The sequence below is a fragment of the Bos taurus genome, chromosome 13, assembly GCF_002263795.3.
Source record: "Bos taurus isolate L1 Dominette 01449 registration number 42190680 breed Hereford chromosome 13, ARS-UCD2.0, whole genome shotgun sequence".
Classification (NCBI taxonomy): Eukaryota; Metazoa; Chordata; class Mammalia; order Artiodactyla; family Bovidae; genus Bos; species Bos taurus.
Window position 1 is genome coordinate 20,132,235 of NC_037340.1, and position 20,111 is coordinate 20,152,345.

The following is a 20,111-nucleotide window of genomic DNA, read 5'->3' on the forward strand; positions in this document are numbered from 1 at the left end:
CCTACTTTTAGACACAGAAAAAAACACCTTCTGCTCAAATGGTAAAGACTGGCTAAGAGAGCAATATAAAATGGTAACCATGTGCTTTCTCCTCGATGATGCTTCTAGAGAAGCTCTCTGAGTCTGGATACTCAAAGAGGAGGTAGATGGCCAGGTATTAAGCCATAAGGGCCACAAAACACAGCCTCATTAGAGTCTGCATATTTAACAACTTCTATGATGAATTGAAATTATTATCTCTGGCTCTCCCTGTGAATATGGAGATGAATAGGTGAGCCCCTCTAACATTCAGCAACAAACAAGACAAAACTGCAGATCAGATCTCAGGATCTCCAGTAGGGACCAGAGGTTGTATCCCAAGGTCAGAGTTGAATGTGGAGGTAGGGAAGAGTTACATTTCTGGGACTTTGGGATACCAGTACAGAGGTGGCTGTGACCCTCAAACCCCAGCACCAGAATGAGGGGAAAAAACAATGTCTCTGATTTTGGATCTGAGGTCATTACCAGTGGGACCCTTACCCAGATCCAGCTATGGATGGGTCTCTTTGGCCAACTCCAAACTCCAACAAAAACTTCTTAGGGCATTCACTATTGAATTTATGAGTGATATAGATGTGCTGCCTAAGTGAACACCTGCTCACATTTGCCCATAAGCCCTGAAGAAAACTGCTCCAGCTGGCACCATTTTAGCGGGCATATAAGAGACCATAAACCTTCCTGACTAGCAGCCCCTAGGGCTGTTGTTTCTCAAAAACAGCAGAAACTGCCTAGAATAAAAAAGCAAAAAGCAACACCTTCATTGCTAAATTCAAGAATAACAAGGTCCTTCGTGAGACTAATTCTCACTCAATAGCCTCAACTAACCTGTGCACATGGCCTTAGGAGCATGGAGTCTCGATGACTATTGGCAGCTCAACATTGTAGTAAAACTCTGAGCACTGGCAGTACCTGACTTTGACATTGTCACAGAGGTTATCGCCCAAGATAAAAAACTTGGTATACAACAACTGACATCTCAAACTCCCTTTTCAGCATCATTGTCAATGTGGATAATCAGGATCAGTTTAATTTTATGTGTAATGGTTTGCAATATACCACTAATGTCCATCCAAAAGTCTACCTAAATTCCCCTACTATCTGTCATTAGATATGATAAGACCTAGAAAAATTCAAGCTACTGGAAGGAACACTAGCTTTCCACTATGTTGAAGACGTCTTCCTGGTGGTCCCAGACAAGGGCACTACCCAATGATGACTGGTCATTCTGTGGACTCACATGAGGCAAAATGATGAGTCATTAATACAGATGAGGCACCAAGACCCATCACCCAAGTGAAATTCCTAGGCACAATATAGAAAAAGCAACAACATCCTATCCAGAGGAAACGACTGACAATATCTGGTCCTCTCAATTTCCCCAAATAAAAAGAGGTACTTTTCTGGTATTGGCACTTTCCAAACAGGGAACTTGATGGCACCTACCTATGAGGTCACCAAGAAGACCTCACCTTTGTGTGGCCCAACTAACAGAATACCCTGGTGGGGTTCTCCATCAAGCCTCCAGGCTGCCATTCCCCTAAGCCTCTCTGATTTCTATTTGCTGTTTTAGTTACAGACCTCAAAAACTTCTGTTTGTCATTTGGAGCCTAGGCAGAATGACACTGCTACTGGTCAGAAGTGCCCACTGGGCAGAATTTCCTGGAACCTGTAATCTCCCAGAGTCAGCTAAAAGGTATACACAATTCGAGATATGACTGGACAGTTACTGAGCTTAGTGGATACTGAGTGAATGCTTTATGGCTGTGAAATAATCTTATGACAAAGAAATTACAATCCAAAGGTATTAACACTTTGGATCTTGTTCTCTAGTTGTCTGTGGGTATTCACAGTTTAGGTCATTTATTTTACTTCTATAAAATATACACTCAAATACATATTCATTGACCAAAGAAAAATATTTTCTGATGAGATTAAAATAATTTAAAAGTTACCATAATTATTATACTTACTCTGACTCCTTTCCCTTCTGTAATTTATTTGTTTCTCTACTTGCGTTTGGAGTTTTGACACTGGATATTGATCAAAAACCGTAAGATTTTCATCTGGTACTCCAATACGAGCTACATAGAGATGCATTTAGTTCAGTAAATGGAAAAACAGATCCATCATGAAATCTCTAGATTTCAAATTTACAGCAAGTGTACAGTAGAATTTTCTCTCATTTTTAAAGTTATCAGTAAATTGTCATAACGATCTTACATGCAAATAAGAAAAGTTTTAATGGATGCTACTGAAAATGTCTCATTATTTCAAAGATATTCTGAGGCATCAAATATATTTCATATTAATCTCTACTTTGGGGGCATGTATACACTAAATAAATACACAATAATAGATGAAACAATAAAAATACATATGCACAAGGTTATTCATTATAGTATTATCTGTAATTGCAAGATATTTTATTTCTTGAACAGCTAATGTTCAAGAATAGGATATTGGTTAAATGCTGTACTAAGTCACTTCAGTTGGATCTGATTCTTTGCAACCCTATGGACTGTAGCCCACCAGGCTCTTCTGTCCATGGGGATTCTCCAGGAAAGAATACTGGAGGGGGTTGCCATGTCCTCTAGGGGATCTTCCCAACCCAGGGATTGAACCTGCAGCTCTTATGTCTTCTGCACTGGCAGGCAGGTTCTTTACCACTAGCGCCACCTGGGAAGCCCCTTATTGGTTGAATAAACCAAGGCATATACAATTAATTATGGTATAGTATAAACTGTGGTATATAATGTGGTACTATTTTATATATTTACATAAAAATAATAAAAGATTTTTATAAACTACATGGAGGGATTTCTAGGAGATAATGTTAAGTGGAAAAAAATTTTAAAGGGTATGTAGTATGCTAACTTTTGGTTCAGAAAGAAGTAATCAGAAAAATGAAAAAATGGATATTAACTTTACAAGATGAAGCACAGAAAAGATAAGCATAAGAAGAAAGGGAGAGAGAGAGAGGACTGGGGAATGCACAGAGATGCACTGGAAAGAGATGATGCCCTTAAGTATACCTTTGGTAAGTAGGTCAATATGTTGCATACATTTCAAAAATAGAACTAAACCAACAAGGATAATAAGAGGAAATGAAAACTGAAAGCAAATGAAATGAACCTGCTTCTGCTGCTGCTAAGTCACTTCAGTCGTGTCTGACTCTGTGCGACCCCATAGATGGCAGCCCACCAGGCTCCTCCGTCCCTGGGATTCTCCAGGCAAGAACACTGGAGTGGGTTGCCATTTCCTTTTCCAATGCATGAAAGTGAAAAGTGAAAGTGAAGTCGCTCAGTCATGTTTGACTCTTAGTGACCCCAGGGACTGCAGCCCACCAGGCTCCTCCATCCATGGGATTTTCCAGGCAAGAGTACTGGAGTGGGGTGCCATTGCCTTCTCTGGAAATGAACCTACTGAAGGGTTAAAAAACCAACAATGATCCCAATTAGTCATAAATACAGTGTTTGAAACATACCCTCAATCTTGGGCCAAAGGATGGGGGAAAGACAGAAACCAAATCACTAAATATTTTCAGTAGCCTTTCTCTCTCTTTTTTTTTTTTTTGGTAGTGGTACATGCTAAGTAATTCTGTAACAGGGGTGGAAGCACTGTGGGATTGGAGCAAATATATAAATCTGTTGATGTAAGAGTCAGGTTTAACACCATGGAAAACACACACACGAAATGAAGGAAGGCAAGCAGACCTGAGAGACTAAAACTAAAGGTGTCTGAGAGTCCTCATGATTTCTTGAATATAAGTATGCATGAACATATGCATATTTATGTGCACACGCACACGTATGTGTCTATGAATATATGTACATGTGTATAAAAACTAAGGAGTATGGATCCAAGTTAAAATACTATGTGTATTGGGTGGTTTGATTCATTGATGGAGGAGGTAATTTTGTTTAACTTGGTAACAGTAGCACCTGTAAGATCCATCAATACAGATGCTTCCTACTTTTACTCAGACCTGTAAGCTTTGATAAATAAACATAACTAGACATTAGAGAAGGTCTCTATGTCTTCAGTGGGGACCTGAGGACATACCCTTACAAAGTTCCAAGTAAGGAGGGGAAAAATTGCATTTCTTGGGCTTCTTGGATACTGCTGAACAAATTTCTGTGATTCCCATAGCCATTATAGAAGGATGAGGAGGAAACAGATAATTCTGTATAGTTTTATTTTACCATAACTCTTTTCCAGACACAACTATGAGTAAATACACTTTGGGCCTCTAAAAACCCCAAATATTGTGGTTTCTATTAAAGAATATGTTATTGGTAGAAATGTACTTTTTATATCAACTAGCACAACCCCCACCATGTCCCCACTGTGAGATTTACTGAGTTTAGGGTATTTTAATGAAGTACGTTAAGGGGAGATAAGAAAACCTTCCTCAGCGATCAATGCAAAGAAATAGAGGAAAACACCAGAATGGGAAAGACTAGAGATCTCAAGAAAATTAGAGATACCAAGGGAACATTTCAAGCAAAGATGGGCTCGATAAAGGACAGAAATGGTATGGACATAACAGAAGCAGAAGATGTGAAGAAGAGGTGGCAAGAATACACAGAAGAACTATACAAAAAAGATCTTCATGACCAGGTAATCATGATGGTGTGATCACTCACCTAGAGCCAGATGTCTTGGAATGTGAAGTCAAGTGGGCCTTAGAAAGCATCACTCTGAACAAAGCTAGTGGAGGTGATGGAATTCCAGTTGAGCTATTTCAAATCCTAAAAGATGATGCTATGAAAGCGCTGCACTCAATATGCCCGCAAATTTGGAAAACTCAGCAGTGGCCACAGGACTAGAAAAGGTCAGTTTTCATTCCAATCCCAAAGAAAGGTGATGCCAAAGAATGCTCAAACTACCACACAATTGCACTCATCTCACATGCTAGTAAAGTAATGCTCAAAATTCTCCAAGCCAGGCTTCAGTAATATGTGAACCATGAACTTCCAGATGTTCAAGCTGGTTTTAGAAAAGGCAGAGGAACCAGAGATCAAACTGCCAACATCTGCTGAATCATCAAAAAAGCAAGAGAGTTCCAGGAAAACATCTATTTCTGCTTTATTGACTATGCCAAAGCCTTTGACTGTGTGGATCACAAGAAACTGTGGAAAATTCTGAAAGAGATGGGAATACCAGACCACTTGACCTGCCTCTTGAGAAATCTATATGCAGGTCAGGAAGCAACAGTTAGAACTGGACATGGAACAACAGACTGGTTCCAAATAGGAAAAGGAGTACGTCAAGGCTGTATATTGTCATCCTGCTTATTTAACTTATATGCAGAGGACATCATGAGAAACGCTGGGCTGAAAGAAGCACAAGCTGGAATCAAGATTGCAGGGAGAAATATCAATAACCTCAGATATGCAGATGAAACCACCCTTATGGCAGAAAGTGAAGAGGAACTAAAAAGCCTCTTGATGAAAGTGAAAGAGGAGAGGGAAAAAGTTGGCTTAAAGCTCAACATTCAGAAAACTAAGATCATGGCATCTGGTCCCATCACTTCATGGCAAATAAATGGGGAAACAGTGGAAACAGTGTCAGACTTTATTTTCTGGGGCTCCAAAATCACTGTAGATGATGACTGCAGCCATGAAATTAAAAGACGCTTGCTCCTTGGAAGGAAAGTTATGACCAACTTAGCATATTCAAAAACAGAGACATTACTTTGCCAACAAAGGTCCGCCTAGTCAAGGCTATGGTTTTTCCAGTGGTCATGTATGGATGTGAGAGTTGGACTGTGAAGAAAGCTGAATGCCAAAGAATTGCTGCTTTTGAACTGTGGTGTTGGAGAAGACTCTTGAGAGTCCCTTGGACTGCAAGAAGATCCAACCAGTCCATCCTAAAGGAGATCAGTTCTGGGTGTTCATTGGATGGACTGATGCTGAAGCTGAAACTCCAATACTTTGGCCACCTCATGTGAAGAGCTGACTCATTGGAAAAGACTCTGAGCTGGGAGCGATTGGGGGCAGGAGGAGAAAGGGACAACAGAGGATGAGATGGCTGGATGGCATCACCGACTCGATGGGCATGAGTTTGGGTAAACTTCGGGAGTTGGTGATGGACAAGGAGGCCTGGCGTGCTACGATTCATGGCGTCGCAAAGAGTCGGACAGAACTGAGCGACTGAATTGAACTGAACAAAAAGCATTAGAACTGTCTCTGGCACCAGTGGTACCTGACATTGTGACACTTAGAGAAGATATTATTCAAGATAAAGAATCTTGGTACAATGCAGCTGACATCACAGATGCCCTTCTCAGCATCACTCTCCACGTGGATGATAGGATTAGTCTGATATATGCAGTATGGGTTATAGTGCACCACCAGGATCTTCCCATGAGACTCCCTAAATTCTCTATCTGTAATCAATGAATAGGTTAAGACTTGGGAAAAGTTCTGCTCCTGGAGGGAGCACTAGCCTTCCACTCTTTCAATGAAATCATCCTAGTGGGCTCAGACAAGGGCACTACCCCAAAAGAACAGGATGTTCTATTTGCTTACAAGTAGGATGCAGTTAGGCCATTAATAACAAGGTACAAGGACTCAAAACTGAAGTAAAATTCCTGAGCATGATCTGTAAGGGGCATAGTTCAGAGAAAATGACTGTCATTCTTTTGACCCTCTCTGCTTCTGAAATGAAAATCATTAGAGTAACTGGTGGGACTACACAGACACAGCCTCACTCTCACAGGATCACCTAGCATCCATCACGTTCCCACAAAGACCACTGTCTGCTTGGGGCCTTGATGGGCAGGATCTGCTGGAAGCCCTTCAGCTGACTGCCCTATGTGCCCTTTTCATGGAGCCCTCTCACTTCCAAGCACTGTTTCAGTTAGAAACCTCAGTAACATCTCTCTTTGCCTATGGCAATCTATGGCCACTACCACACGTCAAAGTCATTCACTGGGCTTTGAGTCCATAATCTGCCAGAGCTGGCTAAAAAGTACATATTCTTTACGAGGTCTATTATAGGTGTTGGTGAATAATAGGAGCATGACTTTGGTCATGTAATAATCCTAGGATAAGAAATTGCAAACAAAACATATAATACATTTGCTTTTGTTCTATAATTTTATCAGGGGTATCATATTTTATGTCAAAGTTTTAAATTTCTACAAAATATTTGTTCAAACACATGTTTATGAACCAAATAAAGCTCTTCTGACATATTTAACTTAAAACTATATAAAGTTATTGCTAATTATCATACTTACTCTTGAGTCTTTCTCCTATGGAAGTTCTTTGTTTCTTTACTTGTGCTTGTTTTTTTAACTCTGAATCTTCATGTTCAAGTATAAGATTTCCACCTGGCACTTTATCAGGAGCTATATAAAGAGATAATTTAAGTCTCTTAATAGGAAAAATTACGACTGTAAAAATTCTAGATTTTAAACTCAGAAACATTTTCTCTCATTTGCATAAAGTCCTAAGTAAATTATCATAACAATAGACCTGATATGAAAATTTACAGAATATTTTTAATGGATATTTATTGAAGCTGTCTCTTTGTTTTATAAATATTCTCAGGTATCAATATGTTTATAGTAGATTCTAATGTTCATAAATTATTTATGCTTTGGATAATATATATGTACAGACGAACCAATGAAAATACTTGTGCATAAGGTTGGTCATTATAGCATCATTTGTAATCACAAGATATTCAAAATCATCTGAGTGTTCAAACAATAGTATAGTACCTTCCACAATATATGTAAATCAAATAATTATGCAGTATATCTTAAACTTACACAATGATATATGTCAAATATATCTCAATAAAATGAAAAAGTAACATAGTACCAATTATAGTATATGATGATATATGTATATAAATTGTAGTATACATGGTGTACAGGTGATGTGATGTGGTACAAATATCTGTACCCAGAATGAGACATTCCCTTCCCCTATTATCAATACATCACATGCTTGCCAGATGTCATGGGAGAAAGAAAGACTGGTGGGAACACCGGTAGAGCTCGTGCCCTTTCATGTTTAGACTCCTACTTAATTATTGCAGTAAGTGAATAAAGGCCTTTTACTTTCAGTTTGGTTCATTGTCTTTACAGATCACCTTCACAACTGATAGCTCTCTTCTCAGTGACAAATGGTGGCAGGCAGAGTGGCCCAATTAAGCACAATGTCTTTCTGGAAAAGTAAAAAGCATGAAGATCCCCCAGGGTTTTGGGGAGACACTAGAGAGGACTACAAGGCCTGTTGGGGAGTACTAGCTGGTCAATTGCAAGAGTCTGAAGGTCTAACAATGCACTTTGCTAGCAACAGCTATGAGTCTCAAGAAGTGCTACGTTAGGAACGCCTGGGGGCACTCTTGGAGAGGGCTAGCAAATTGTTTATACAAGCTTCCTGGGCTAGAGGGGTAATGATGGTCCTTCTCTTTAGCCCCAGAATCCCTGCCAAAATGCCTGGTGGAATTAGTGATCTAACAGAAGGACTCTGGGAAATTTATGGAAGCAATCCCTGGGTACTCCTTGTCCTCTGATGACAGTACTAAAAATTGTCACATCCTCTGCAAGCTCAGTTGCACCCAATGATTGTTGTCAACTTTAATGAGGTCCCCATTCTGGCGGGCTACAGTCCATGGGGTTGCAAAGAGTAGGACACGACTGAGCGACTAGGCACAGCACACAGCACTAACAACAATGGACAGCCTACAATACAGCAAGTTACTGAGACCCATGATTGAATTAAATGAATATAGAACACTTTGAGATTGCATTGTCCATGATATAAAGAGATCTCACAGACTTGGGTTGTTCACTTGCATGATGAAGTAGGAATCTTTTTTACCCTACTTTTTTTTCCCTCAACACTTTCTACTTCTAGTCTGATAATTTTACTAATTCATAAAATTTTCAAGCAAGCAAAATATGGAATGAACTGATTTCAAGGAGGTAATTTTCTTAAAGTTAGCAAGAACAGTGTTACTGTGTGGGTGGACCTATTTAAGAGTGTCCTGAAAGCAGAAAATTTGATCAAGGAGGCTAAGAGGAACATCCACATCCTTCTTCCTCATCTGGGAACTATTTGGGCTCTGACAGCTTTGGCCCAACAGTGATGGGTTCCCTACGACCAAAACACATGTTTAAACCAAGCTTTGAGAGGACAGCATCTCTGCAAACTACACTGGTGGTCCCCAGATTCTACAAGGAGAGAGTGACAGTGATAGATAATGAGATTGTTATTAATAACAAGACTCTAGGTTAATTAGTGCCATTCCTGCTGGTTATCTTGCTCAAATAAACCTCCTCAGAAACTTAGATCCATTTGTCAGTGACATAATCCAGATGTTAACTGACAAATTCCTGGGCAGGGTAAATGTAACTGCTGCCAAAATAACAGAGAGAGATCATCACAGAAAGTGACATTAAAATGGTAACTGAGCACATGTAACTGGAGGATTTGGTAGGGCTTTTCCAAATAAACCTCTGGGTCTTATTGTTAAACAATGGGAGCACAAAAGAAGAGATCAGTGGGTTCTCCATTTAGAAACTCATAACTCATGTCCTTTCAAGCTCTGGGAGATGGTGAAGGACAGGGAAGCCTGGCATGCTATAGTCCATGGGGTCCTTTAGAGGCCAAATGGCAACCCTCCCTCAGGTCTGCCTGGTAATGATTCCTACAACTAATAGAAGTGCTCTTCTTTCTTCTCCCAGGATATTCTAAAATGAATCATAGAGTCCTACCAATTTTTACCTAAACTTTTTACATTAAAAAAAAACCAATACAATATTGTAAAGTAATTAGTCTCTAATTAAAATAAATAAATTTAAATAAAAAAAAGACACTACAAAAAAATAAAAAATAAAAAAAAACAAGACTATGAAATGTCCTATGCACAAAGTGAGGAAATGAGGTCCTGTGAAAGGGTCAAAGTTCAAAGTACAAATGGGGAAGAACTGCATATTTTGGACTTTTGGGATAACGATGCAGAGCTGACTATGACCCCCAAAATCCCTGGGATGAGAATGAGGAGAAATGGATAAGGCTCTGATTTCCTGTCAGAAGCCACCACCACCAAGACCCCTACCAAGCTTGACTACAGATATATCATTATTGTGGCACTACTACTGAATGGATTATTATTAGAGACATATTGTTGATATGCATACCTGATAGCACCTAATTCAAGCCATAAACAAAATTATTGTAGTTAAGAAAATTTTAGTGGGACATATGGAAGACAGCAAACCTACCAAACTACCAGCTAGAAGTTTTGTCCCTGGTGCACTGGGACGACCCAGAGGGAGGGTAGGTGAGGGAGGAGGGAGGAGGGTTCAGGATGGGGAACGCGGGTATACCTGTGGTGGATTCATTTCGATATTTGGCAAAACTAATACAATATTGTAAAGTTTAAAAATAAAATAAAAAAAAATGATGATTTAAAAAAAAAAAAAAAGAGCATTAACAGGCTCAGCAATTAAAAACAAACAAAAACAACAAGAAAACTGCTACTGTTGCTGTGCTTAGGAAGCCCAGGTTCATTATCTGAGCTTCCCAAAAGGCCTTGGGTGCTTGGAAACTCAATCCTCAGTCACTCAACAGTATAGTACAATGTTTGGAAACACCATTACCTGATGACACTGTGACTCTTGCCCAAGTTCAGAAAAATAGGTCTGAATCAATTCTTATTGCAAATGCCCTTTTCAGCATCCCTGTCCACACAGATGATCAGGATCTGTTTGCCTTTTGTGTAATACTTTTCAATACTCCTTTAATGTCCTTCCACAAGGCCATGACCAGGAAATTTCACTCCCAGATGTAGGACTAGCCTTCTGCAGAGTAAGGAATGTCTCCTAGTTGGTCCAGGCAAGGGTACTACCCAACCAGCACTGGATGGCATTTTGACCCATATGTAGCAACATGTCTAGGGTATTACTGGGACAAGAAACAAGGACCCAAGACTCATGGGAAGTTCCTGACTGGGAAGGGAGAGTAGGACTCTCTCTGGAGGCAATAATTGCCTGAGTTTTAGTCACACTCAGGCTCTCAGCCCGTACAAATACAAAGGATCCCCAATGACTGGTGGGACTGTTCAGAAACTGGTACTCACACATCCCCCTACATGGCCATCTTGATGACAGCACCCAGCAATTAGGTTATCAAAAAGACCTGTACGCTGACTAGGGCCTGGAGACCCTTTAAATGGCTACACAGGAAAACCTTTTCCTTGGCCCCTTGAATCCACTGTCTTTTAAGTTACAGGTCTCTCTGATGCCTATTGGAGTCTGTGGCAAAAGAACACAGCCACACATCTGAGGTATCCACCCAGCTTATGGACCCCTAATCTCTTATTGGTGGCTGAAAGTATAGAATCACTTTGAAAGACTACTGAGCAGTTACTGGGCCTTGGTGGTTAATAAGCAAGAAGTGTCTCTACAATGCAGCCTTATAACAAGAAATATCAACCAAATGTTAAATGGTTCCAGTTCTCTAATTTTTTATATTATTCACATTTGAAGTGCAAAATTGCTATACGTGCTCAAACACATATTCATGAACTAAAGAAAAAAGATCAGGTAAGATTAATTTTTTAAAAATTTAAAGGCATCTATAACTGTTGTACTTACTACCGTGTTTTCCTTCTCCAGAAGATATCTGTTTCTGTACTTGCATTGGGAGTTTTGACACTGAATCTTGATGCTGAAGCACAGGAGTATTGTCAGGCACATCATCAGGAGCTGCACAAAACAGATTCATTAAATTCCTTCATAGACACATCAGTTCAGTTCAGTCGCTCAGTCGTGTCCGACTCTTCGCAACCCCATGAACTGCAGCATGCCAGGCCTCCCTGTCCATCACCAACTCCCGGAGTTCACTCAAACTCATCCCCTATTGAGTCAGTGATGCCATCCAACCATCTCATCCTCTGTCAACCCCTTCTCCTCCTGCCTTCAGTCTTTCCCAAGATCAGGGTCTTTCCCAATGAATCAGCTTTTTGCATCAAGTGGCCAAAGTATTGGGGTTTCGGCTTAAACATCAGTCCTTCCAATGAACATTCAGGACTGATAGTCCTTTAGAATGGACTGGTTGGACCTCCTTGCAGTCTAAGGGACTCTCAAGAGTCTTCTTCAACACCACAGTTCAAAAGCATCAATTCTTCAGCACTCAGCTTTCTCTATAGTCCAACTCTCACATCCAAACATGACTACTGGAAAAACCATAGGCTTGACTAGATGGACCTTTGTTGGCAAAATGATGTCTCTGCTTTTGAATATGCTATCTAGGTTGGTCATAACTTTCCTTATAAGGAGCAAGCATCTTTTAATTCCATGGCTGCGACCGCCATCTGCAGTGATTCTGGAGCCCCAAAAAATAAAGTCTGCCACTGTTTCCCCATCTATTTGCCATGAAGTGATGGGACTGGATGCCATGATCTTAGTTTTCTGAATGTTGAGCTTTAAGCCAACTTTTTCACTCTCCTCTCTCACTTCCATCCAGAAGCTCTTTAGTTCTTCTTCACTTTCTGCCATGAGGGTGGTGTCATCTGCATATCTGAGGTTATTGATATTTCCTCCCAGCAATCTTGATTCCAGCTTGTGCTTCTTCCAGTCCAGCATTTCTCATGATGTCCTCTGCATATAAGTTAAATAAGCAGGGTGACAATATACAGCCTTGACATACTCCTTTTCCTATTTGGAACCAGTCTGTTGTTCCATGTCCAGTTCTAACTGTTGCTTCCTGATCTGCATATAGATTTCTCAAGAGGCAGATCAGGTGGTCTGGTATTCCCATCTCTTGAAGTACTTTCCACAGTTTATGGTGATCCACACAGTCAAAGGCTTTGGCATAGTCAATAAAGCAGAAATAGATGTTTTTCTGGAACTCTCTTGCTTTTTTGATGATCCAGCGGATGTTGGCAATTTGATCTCTGGTTCCTCTGCCTTTTCTAAAACCAATTTGAACATATGGAAGTTCACAGTTCAGAAGCCTTCAGTCTTATTGCTGAAGCCTGGCTTGGAGGATTTTGAGCATTACTTTACTAGCGTGTGAGATGAGTGCAATTGTGCAATAGTTTGAGCATTCTTTGGCATCACCTTTCTTTGGGATTGGAATGAAAACTGACCTTTTCCAGTCCTGTGGCCACTGCTGAGTTTTCCAAATTTACTGGCATATTGAATGCATCACTTTCACAGCATCATCTTTCAGGATTTGAAATAGCCCAACTGGAATTCCATCACTTCCACTAGATTTGTTCATAGTGATGCTTCCTAAGGCCCACTTGACTTCACATTCCAGGATGTCTGGCTCTAGGTCAGTGATCACACCATTGTGATTATCTGGGTCATGAAGATATTTTTGTATAGTTCTTCTGTGTATTCTTGCCACCTCTTCTTAATATCTTCTGCTTCTGTTAGGTCCATACCATTTCTGTCCTTTGTTGATCCCATCTTTGCATGAAATGTTCCCTTGGTATCTCTAATTTTCTTGAAGAGATCTCTAGTCTTTCCCATCCTGTTGTTTTCCTCTATTTCTTTGCACTGATCACTGAGGAAGGCTTTCTTACCTCTCCTTGCTATTCTTTAGAACTCTGCATTCAAATGGGTATATCTTTCCTTTTCTCCTTTGCTTTTGGCTTCTCTTCTTTTCACAGCTATTTGTAAGGCCTCCTCAGACAGCCATTTTGCTTTTTTGCATTTCTTTTTCTTGGGGATGGTCTTGACCCCTGTCTGCTGTACAATATCATGAACCTACGTCCATAGTTCATCAGGCACTCTATCTATCAGATCTAGTCCCTTAAATCTATTTTTCACTTCTACTGTATAATCATAAGGGATTTGATTTAGGTCATATCTGAATGGTCTAGTGGTTTTCCCTACTTTCTTCAATTTAAGTCTGAATTTGGCAATAAGGAGTCCATGATCTGAGCAACAGTCAGGTCCCGATCTTGTTTTTGCTGACTGTATAGAGCTTCTCCATCTTTGGCTGCAAAGAATATAATCAATCTGATTTAGTGTTGACCATCTGGTGATGTCCATGTGTAGAGTCTTCTCTTGTGTTGTTAGAGGAGGGTGTTTGCTAAGACGAGATCTGCAATAAAATCTCTTGGTTTCATACTTACAATAAGTATACTGTGAATTTTTCTCTCATTTTGATAAAGTTAAGTAAATTGGGCTTCCCTAGCAGTTCAGCTGGTAAAGAATCCTCCTGTAATGCAGAAGACCCCAGTTTGATTCCTGGGTTGGCAAGTTCCATCGGAGAAGGGAATAGGCTACCCACTCAAGTATTCTTGCGCTTCCCTGGTGGCTCAGCTGGTAAAGAATCTGGCTGCAATGTGGGAGAACTGGGTTCAATTCCTAGGTTGAAAAGATCCTCTGGAGAAGGGAATGGTTACCCACTCCAGTGTTCTGACCTGGAGACCATGGGGTCACAAAGAGTTGGACATGACTGAACGACTTTTACTTTCACTTTGGGACTTCCCCAGTGGCTTAGTGGAAAAGAATGTGCCTGCAATACAGGAGATGCTGGTTCGATCCCTGGATGAGGAAAATCCCCCAGAGAAGGAAATGGCACTCTAGTCCAGTATTCTTGCCTGGGAAATTCCATGGGCAGAGGAATCTGGCAGGCTACAGTCCATAGGATCACAAGGAGTCGGACACAACTGAAGAGACTGAGCACACATAAGTAAATTACCATAAATAACATGTGACTAGAAATTGTGAGAACATTTTTAATGAATATACTTTAAAGAGGCTGTAACAACATAATATACATACATACATAGAAACATCCATATATAAAGTCTCTATTTTTCCTAGGTTATTTATACTTTGTGTGTATATCCAGTTGCTTAGTCGTGTTCAACTCTTTGGGACCCCATGGACTGTAGCTTGCCAGGCTCCTCTGTCCATGGAATTTTCAGGCAAGGATACTGGAGTAGGTAGCCATTTCCAATTCCAGGAGATCTTCTTGACTCAGCTAGAACCTGTGTCTCTTATGTCTTCTGCACTGGCAGGTGGATTCTTTACCCCTGCACCTCCTAGAAGTCCTGTTTATACTTCAGACTAATACAAATTCATAGAACTAAAAATACAAATGAGTATGTACATGGTTATTGAATACAATGTATTTGTAAGTGCAAAATATTCAAAACCATATACATTTTAAAGCAAAGAAGATTAGTTCAATAAACTAGGATACATGCTATCCACTATGGAATAATATGAATTATGGTAAATACTGTGGTACAGCTGTACACAGTGCTATAAACTGAGTGAAATGAATCTCTACCTACTGATTTAAAGGGATTTCTTAAAGGGATCATCAGGAATAATGTTACGTTTAAAAAAAAACTAAAAAAAGGAAAACTGGTATGGGTATCTTAGAAATGAGAAAAAACAAGGATGGAGAGAAAAAATACAGGAAACACAGGAAACCTATCACAAAACAATGTATATGGTTACCAACAAGATGAGAGGGAAGACTGAGGAAGGAATAATAAGCTTCTAAGCATAGCTCTTTATATACTTTTTAACTTTTGGAAGTAGGTTCATGCTCCATGTATTTCAAAACATAATTAAATCAGTGAGGGTAAGAAGATCGAATGCAAAGAGAAAGCAAACTTATGAAATGAAACAACTGAAGGCAAAATAGAAGTGGTAACTTCTCAATATAGTATTTAACATAAACCCTCACTCTTGGACATGGGATTGAGATGAGAATGGGAGGGAGAATAACAGCAAGTCATGAAATCTTTTTAAAATCTGGTTTGTTTATCAAGTGGTATGTTCAAAGCTATTCTGAAACCACTTGAGAAGCATTACAGGATTGAGCAAACGAGTAATTGTGGTAAACTGTTTCATAACTGTAGCTACATGAGCACTAACGTCCTTCATATGGCCATCAAATTGCTCAGGTATCAGTAATCAGTGCACAGGTCATGACTTTGAAGCACCTGCTCCCAGAGAGAGGACTAGTTTTCACTCTAGTGGGCCAAGACAAGGACACACCAAGTAAGGCCTAGATGCCCTGTGGAACCACCAGTGGCTCTTGGCTGGGCCATTAGTATACTCAGTTAATTACCTGGTACCCTAGTGAAACTCCTGGGCATGATCTCTAAGGGGTATGACTTCTCATTCCAGAGGATAGGACTGCCAACTATTCAACTCCAATAAATAAAACAGGCCAAGCAAATAGTGGGACTCTTTGACCACGTGCATTCTCATTTCCCCATGTGGAGCTCTTAATGACTCTGATCTCTGGGGTTACCAGAAAAGCTGCTTCCTTTTAGTGAGGACACAGCTAAGGCCCTAAAGGCCCTCCAACAGGGCCTCCAGAACCCATCAGATGCTTGATTTACAGATCTCAGAAATACTGCTTTGGCAAAGGAATCTATGGCAAAATGCCCCTGCCATGCATAGAAGCGTCTGTTGGGCTTCTGTATCCACAATTACCTGGAGCTGGCTGAAAGGCACTCTACTTTGGAGAGACAGTTATTCACCTACTATTGGGCCTTGGGGCATTCATCTTCTCACAAAATAATCTTAAGAACAGAAATTCCAATCAAAGTTTAACAATATTTCTGCTTTTTTCCTCTAGATATCTCATGGTAGTCACACTTTAGTCGAAGTATAACATTTCTATAAAATACATGTTCAAAAATATATAACATGAACCAAAATAAAAACATCTTCTAGTGAGTTTAATATAAAATAATTTCATGTTTTCCATAGTTTTTATACTTACCAGTAAGTCCTTCCCCTTTGTGCAAGCTTGGTTTCTTTACTTGAATCTCTGATTTTGACACTGAGTCTTGATGATGAAGAATACGATTTCTATCTGGTACTTCATCCTGAGCTGCATAAAGAGAAGAATTTGGCCCACTAAATAAAAAAACTTCACAAAAAACTTCATTTTTATGAAGTTATAAGAACATCATCAAATGCCAGGTTGTACAAGAAAACTGTGGGAAGAATGTTAACAAGGGTGCATGAAAGGTATTTTAGCACATCATTAATATTCTTAGACTTCTAATATGTTTTGTATTAGTCTGTCATTTTCTGAGTTTTCCAAATATTTTCAGGTAATACATATTGAAACACTAAACAATGAAAATATACCCATACAAATTATTCATAACAGCAAAATAGTCAAAGCCACTTAAATATAAAAGCATGGGAGACTGGTAGGCTAAAGTAATGCATGTAAACTAAGAAAACACAGACTATGGGATATAATGTGGCACACACAGCTGTACAAGCAAGTATAAAAGGAATGAAGACCCAACAAACTGACTCAGAAGCATTTCTAGGATTTAACTCTTAATGGGCAAGAAACAACCTGACAGGGAATATATAGTATGCTACAGGCAGGCAAGCAGGAAGGCAGGAGGAAGGAAGACATGAAGAAAAGGAACTTGAAAAAAGTGATAAATGTATTCGTCTTTTAAAAAGGAAATATAGGAAATAAAAACCAAAAACTATTACAGTGGGTCAATTAGTCGCTGCAGACATGGCTGACTGAGTTGTACCCAGTGACTCCTATTTGCTCTCAGCTTCTCTCTGACACTGATGGATACTCCAAGATATACTGAAGTTTTGAGAATCATGTCTAAAGAAAAAGAATCCAGGTTTCTCAGTTCCACCGGACCAGCAACCAGAGGAGACTACATAGACTCCACTTAGAGGAGCTACTCTTGTTAACTTAGTGTGGGACACTGGCACCTTGCTGGCTGTGTCTTAACAGAACCCCTGGTTCTGAGTTCCCTGACAGGGGCCACTGTGTCCAAGAAGGACAAAGGAGGGGACGCGGAAGAAAAGACACAAACACCTGAGACAATCTCCTTCCTTTCCTGGCTGACACTTAGTTTCTGAAAACTTCTGTCCAGGCATGGTAAACTCCCTGCCACTGGAAACAGTCTAGTTACCCAGCAATGGAGGCTCAAGAAAGGGATGGATGGACTCTCCACCACTCATCTTGTGCCAGAAAGTGGACCATGGAGGCCAAAACAGCCTCATGAGAATCAAAACAGTGATGATACTTAGTACTAATAATGATGATACTTAGTATCAATAATGTGTTCCCTCTGCTCTCCCCCGCTGGCAGTGATCCTAAGATGAATTCCACAACTCTGCCTATTTTCACCTATAATACTTGACTTTTCAAAATAAACATGATTAGGGATTAGACCGTCATCCTTATCCCCAGTGGCATCTGATGATGTATGCCAAATGAGAGTTCAAAGTGCAGTGGGGGAAGATTGCATACCTTAGGCCATTTGGCTTCTACTTTACCAATGACTGTTATCTCCACAACTCTGACACCAGGATTAGAGGAACACAGGAATGCTTTCTGACCCTTACTTACACCTGACCATAGTGCGGGTGCCTTTGGGCATTACAAACCTCAATTTCATAGCTCCCACTACTGAATACATCAGTAGTGCAGATGTATTTTCTATGTGAACTCCAACTCACATCAACCCCAAGCTGTGATGAGCACTGCTGCACTCAGGGTCATTTCAGTGGGGCACATGGAAGACTGCAAACCTACCAGACTACCAGTGCCTACAGACTTCTATTCAGAACAACTATTAAGAAGAGAAAAAGGAATGCCTGCCCTGTTTGATGAGTTTAAGTGAACCAAACATGTCTGTGAGATTATTTCTCCATTCAGTAACTAAGTAAACCTACACAATCAGCCTTGCGTGCCTGGACTGGACTACAGGACTACTTACTACAGCTTAATGCTATGGTACAGATCGGGACACTGGCCTTAACTGACACTGCGACTGCCACAGAGGCCCTTGCTCAAGCTAAGGGAAACAGGTATGAAGGAATTCATATTGTAAATGCCCATTTGGGCATCCCTGTCCACACAGATGATCAGGATCTGTCTGCCTTTTCTGTAATACATTTCAATACTCCTTTAATGTCCTTCCACAAGGCCATGAGCTGCAAGTCTCATTCTCAGATGGAGCACTAGCCTTTCACCTATAATAAAGAATGTCTCCTACTTGGTCCAGGCAAGGGTACTACCCAACCAGGATTGGATGCCATGTTGATCCACATGTAGCAACATGTCTAGGACATTACTATGGACAAGGCAAAAGGACCCATGACTCAGGAAATTCCTGGGAATAAACTGGGAAGCGACAGTGGGTATCTCTTCAGAGGCAATAATTGCTAAGTTTTAGTCATGCTCAGGCTCTCAGCCCCAACAATACAAAAGATGCCCAGCGACTGGTGCAACTGTTCAGACACTGGTACTCACACATCCCCCTACACGGCCATCCTGATGACAGCACCCAGCAATCAGATTACCAAAAAGACCTGTAATTATAGGAGGCCCTGGAGGTCCTCCAACTGGCTACACAGGAAACCCTCTTACTTGCCCTCCTGAATCCACTGACTTTTTAAGTTATAGGTCTCATCAACCTCTCTGATGCCTACTGGAGCCTGTGGCAAAATAACACAGCCACACATCAGAGGTGCCCACCTGGCTTTTGGACCCTAATCTCCTATTGCTGACTAAAAGTGTAGAATCCATTGGAAAAACTACTAAGTAGTTACCGGGCCTTGGTGGACACTGAGTGCAAAGTCTCTCTACAATGGAGTCTTATACCAATAAAGAAAGAAAGTCAAAGTGAAGTTGCTCAGTCACGTCCAACTCTTTGCAACCCCATGGACTGCAGCCTACCAGGTTCCTCAGTCCAAGGGATTTTCCAGGCAAGAATACTGGAGTGGGTTGCCATTTCCTTCTCCAGGAGATCTTCCTGACCCAGGGATTGAACCCGGGTCTCCTGAATTGTAGGCAGACACCTTACTGAATACCAACCAAATGTTGAATGGTTCCTGTTCTCTAATTGTTTTATATTATTCACGTGCATGCATGTTAAGTCGCTTCAGTCATGTCCGACTCTTTGCGAACCCATGGAGTGTAGCCCACCAGGCTCCTCTGTCCACGGGATTTCCCAGGCCAGAATACTGGAGTGGGTTTCCATTTCTTACTCTAAGGGATCTTCCCGATCCAGGGATTGAACCCAGGTGTCTCCTGCATTGGCAGGTGGATTCTTTCCCA

The 20,111-nt window shown here is 40.5% G+C and overlaps 1 protein-coding gene across 12 annotated transcripts in view; it reads right to left on the reverse strand.

The window, feature by feature from the left end:
- The window catches only part of CCDC7 (coiled-coil domain containing 7), a 266,671-nt gene that overhangs the window by 92,841 nt on the left and 153,719 nt on the right, over positions 1–20,111 (reverse strand). For all 12 annotated transcript variants that reach the window (XM_059892902.1, XM_025000934.2, XM_025000939.2 and 9 more), the window contains 4 exons: positions 16,779–16,889; positions 11,663–11,773; positions 7,286–7,396; positions 2,010–2,120 (listed from right to left, as the gene is read on the reverse strand). In XM_059892902.1, the coding sequence (XP_059748885.1) occupies positions 2,010–2,120; positions 7,286–7,396; positions 11,663–11,773; positions 16,779–16,889 (444 nt within the window). The remainder of the gene's footprint in view (positions 1–2,009; positions 2,121–7,285; positions 7,397–11,662; positions 11,774–16,778; positions 16,890–20,111) is intronic.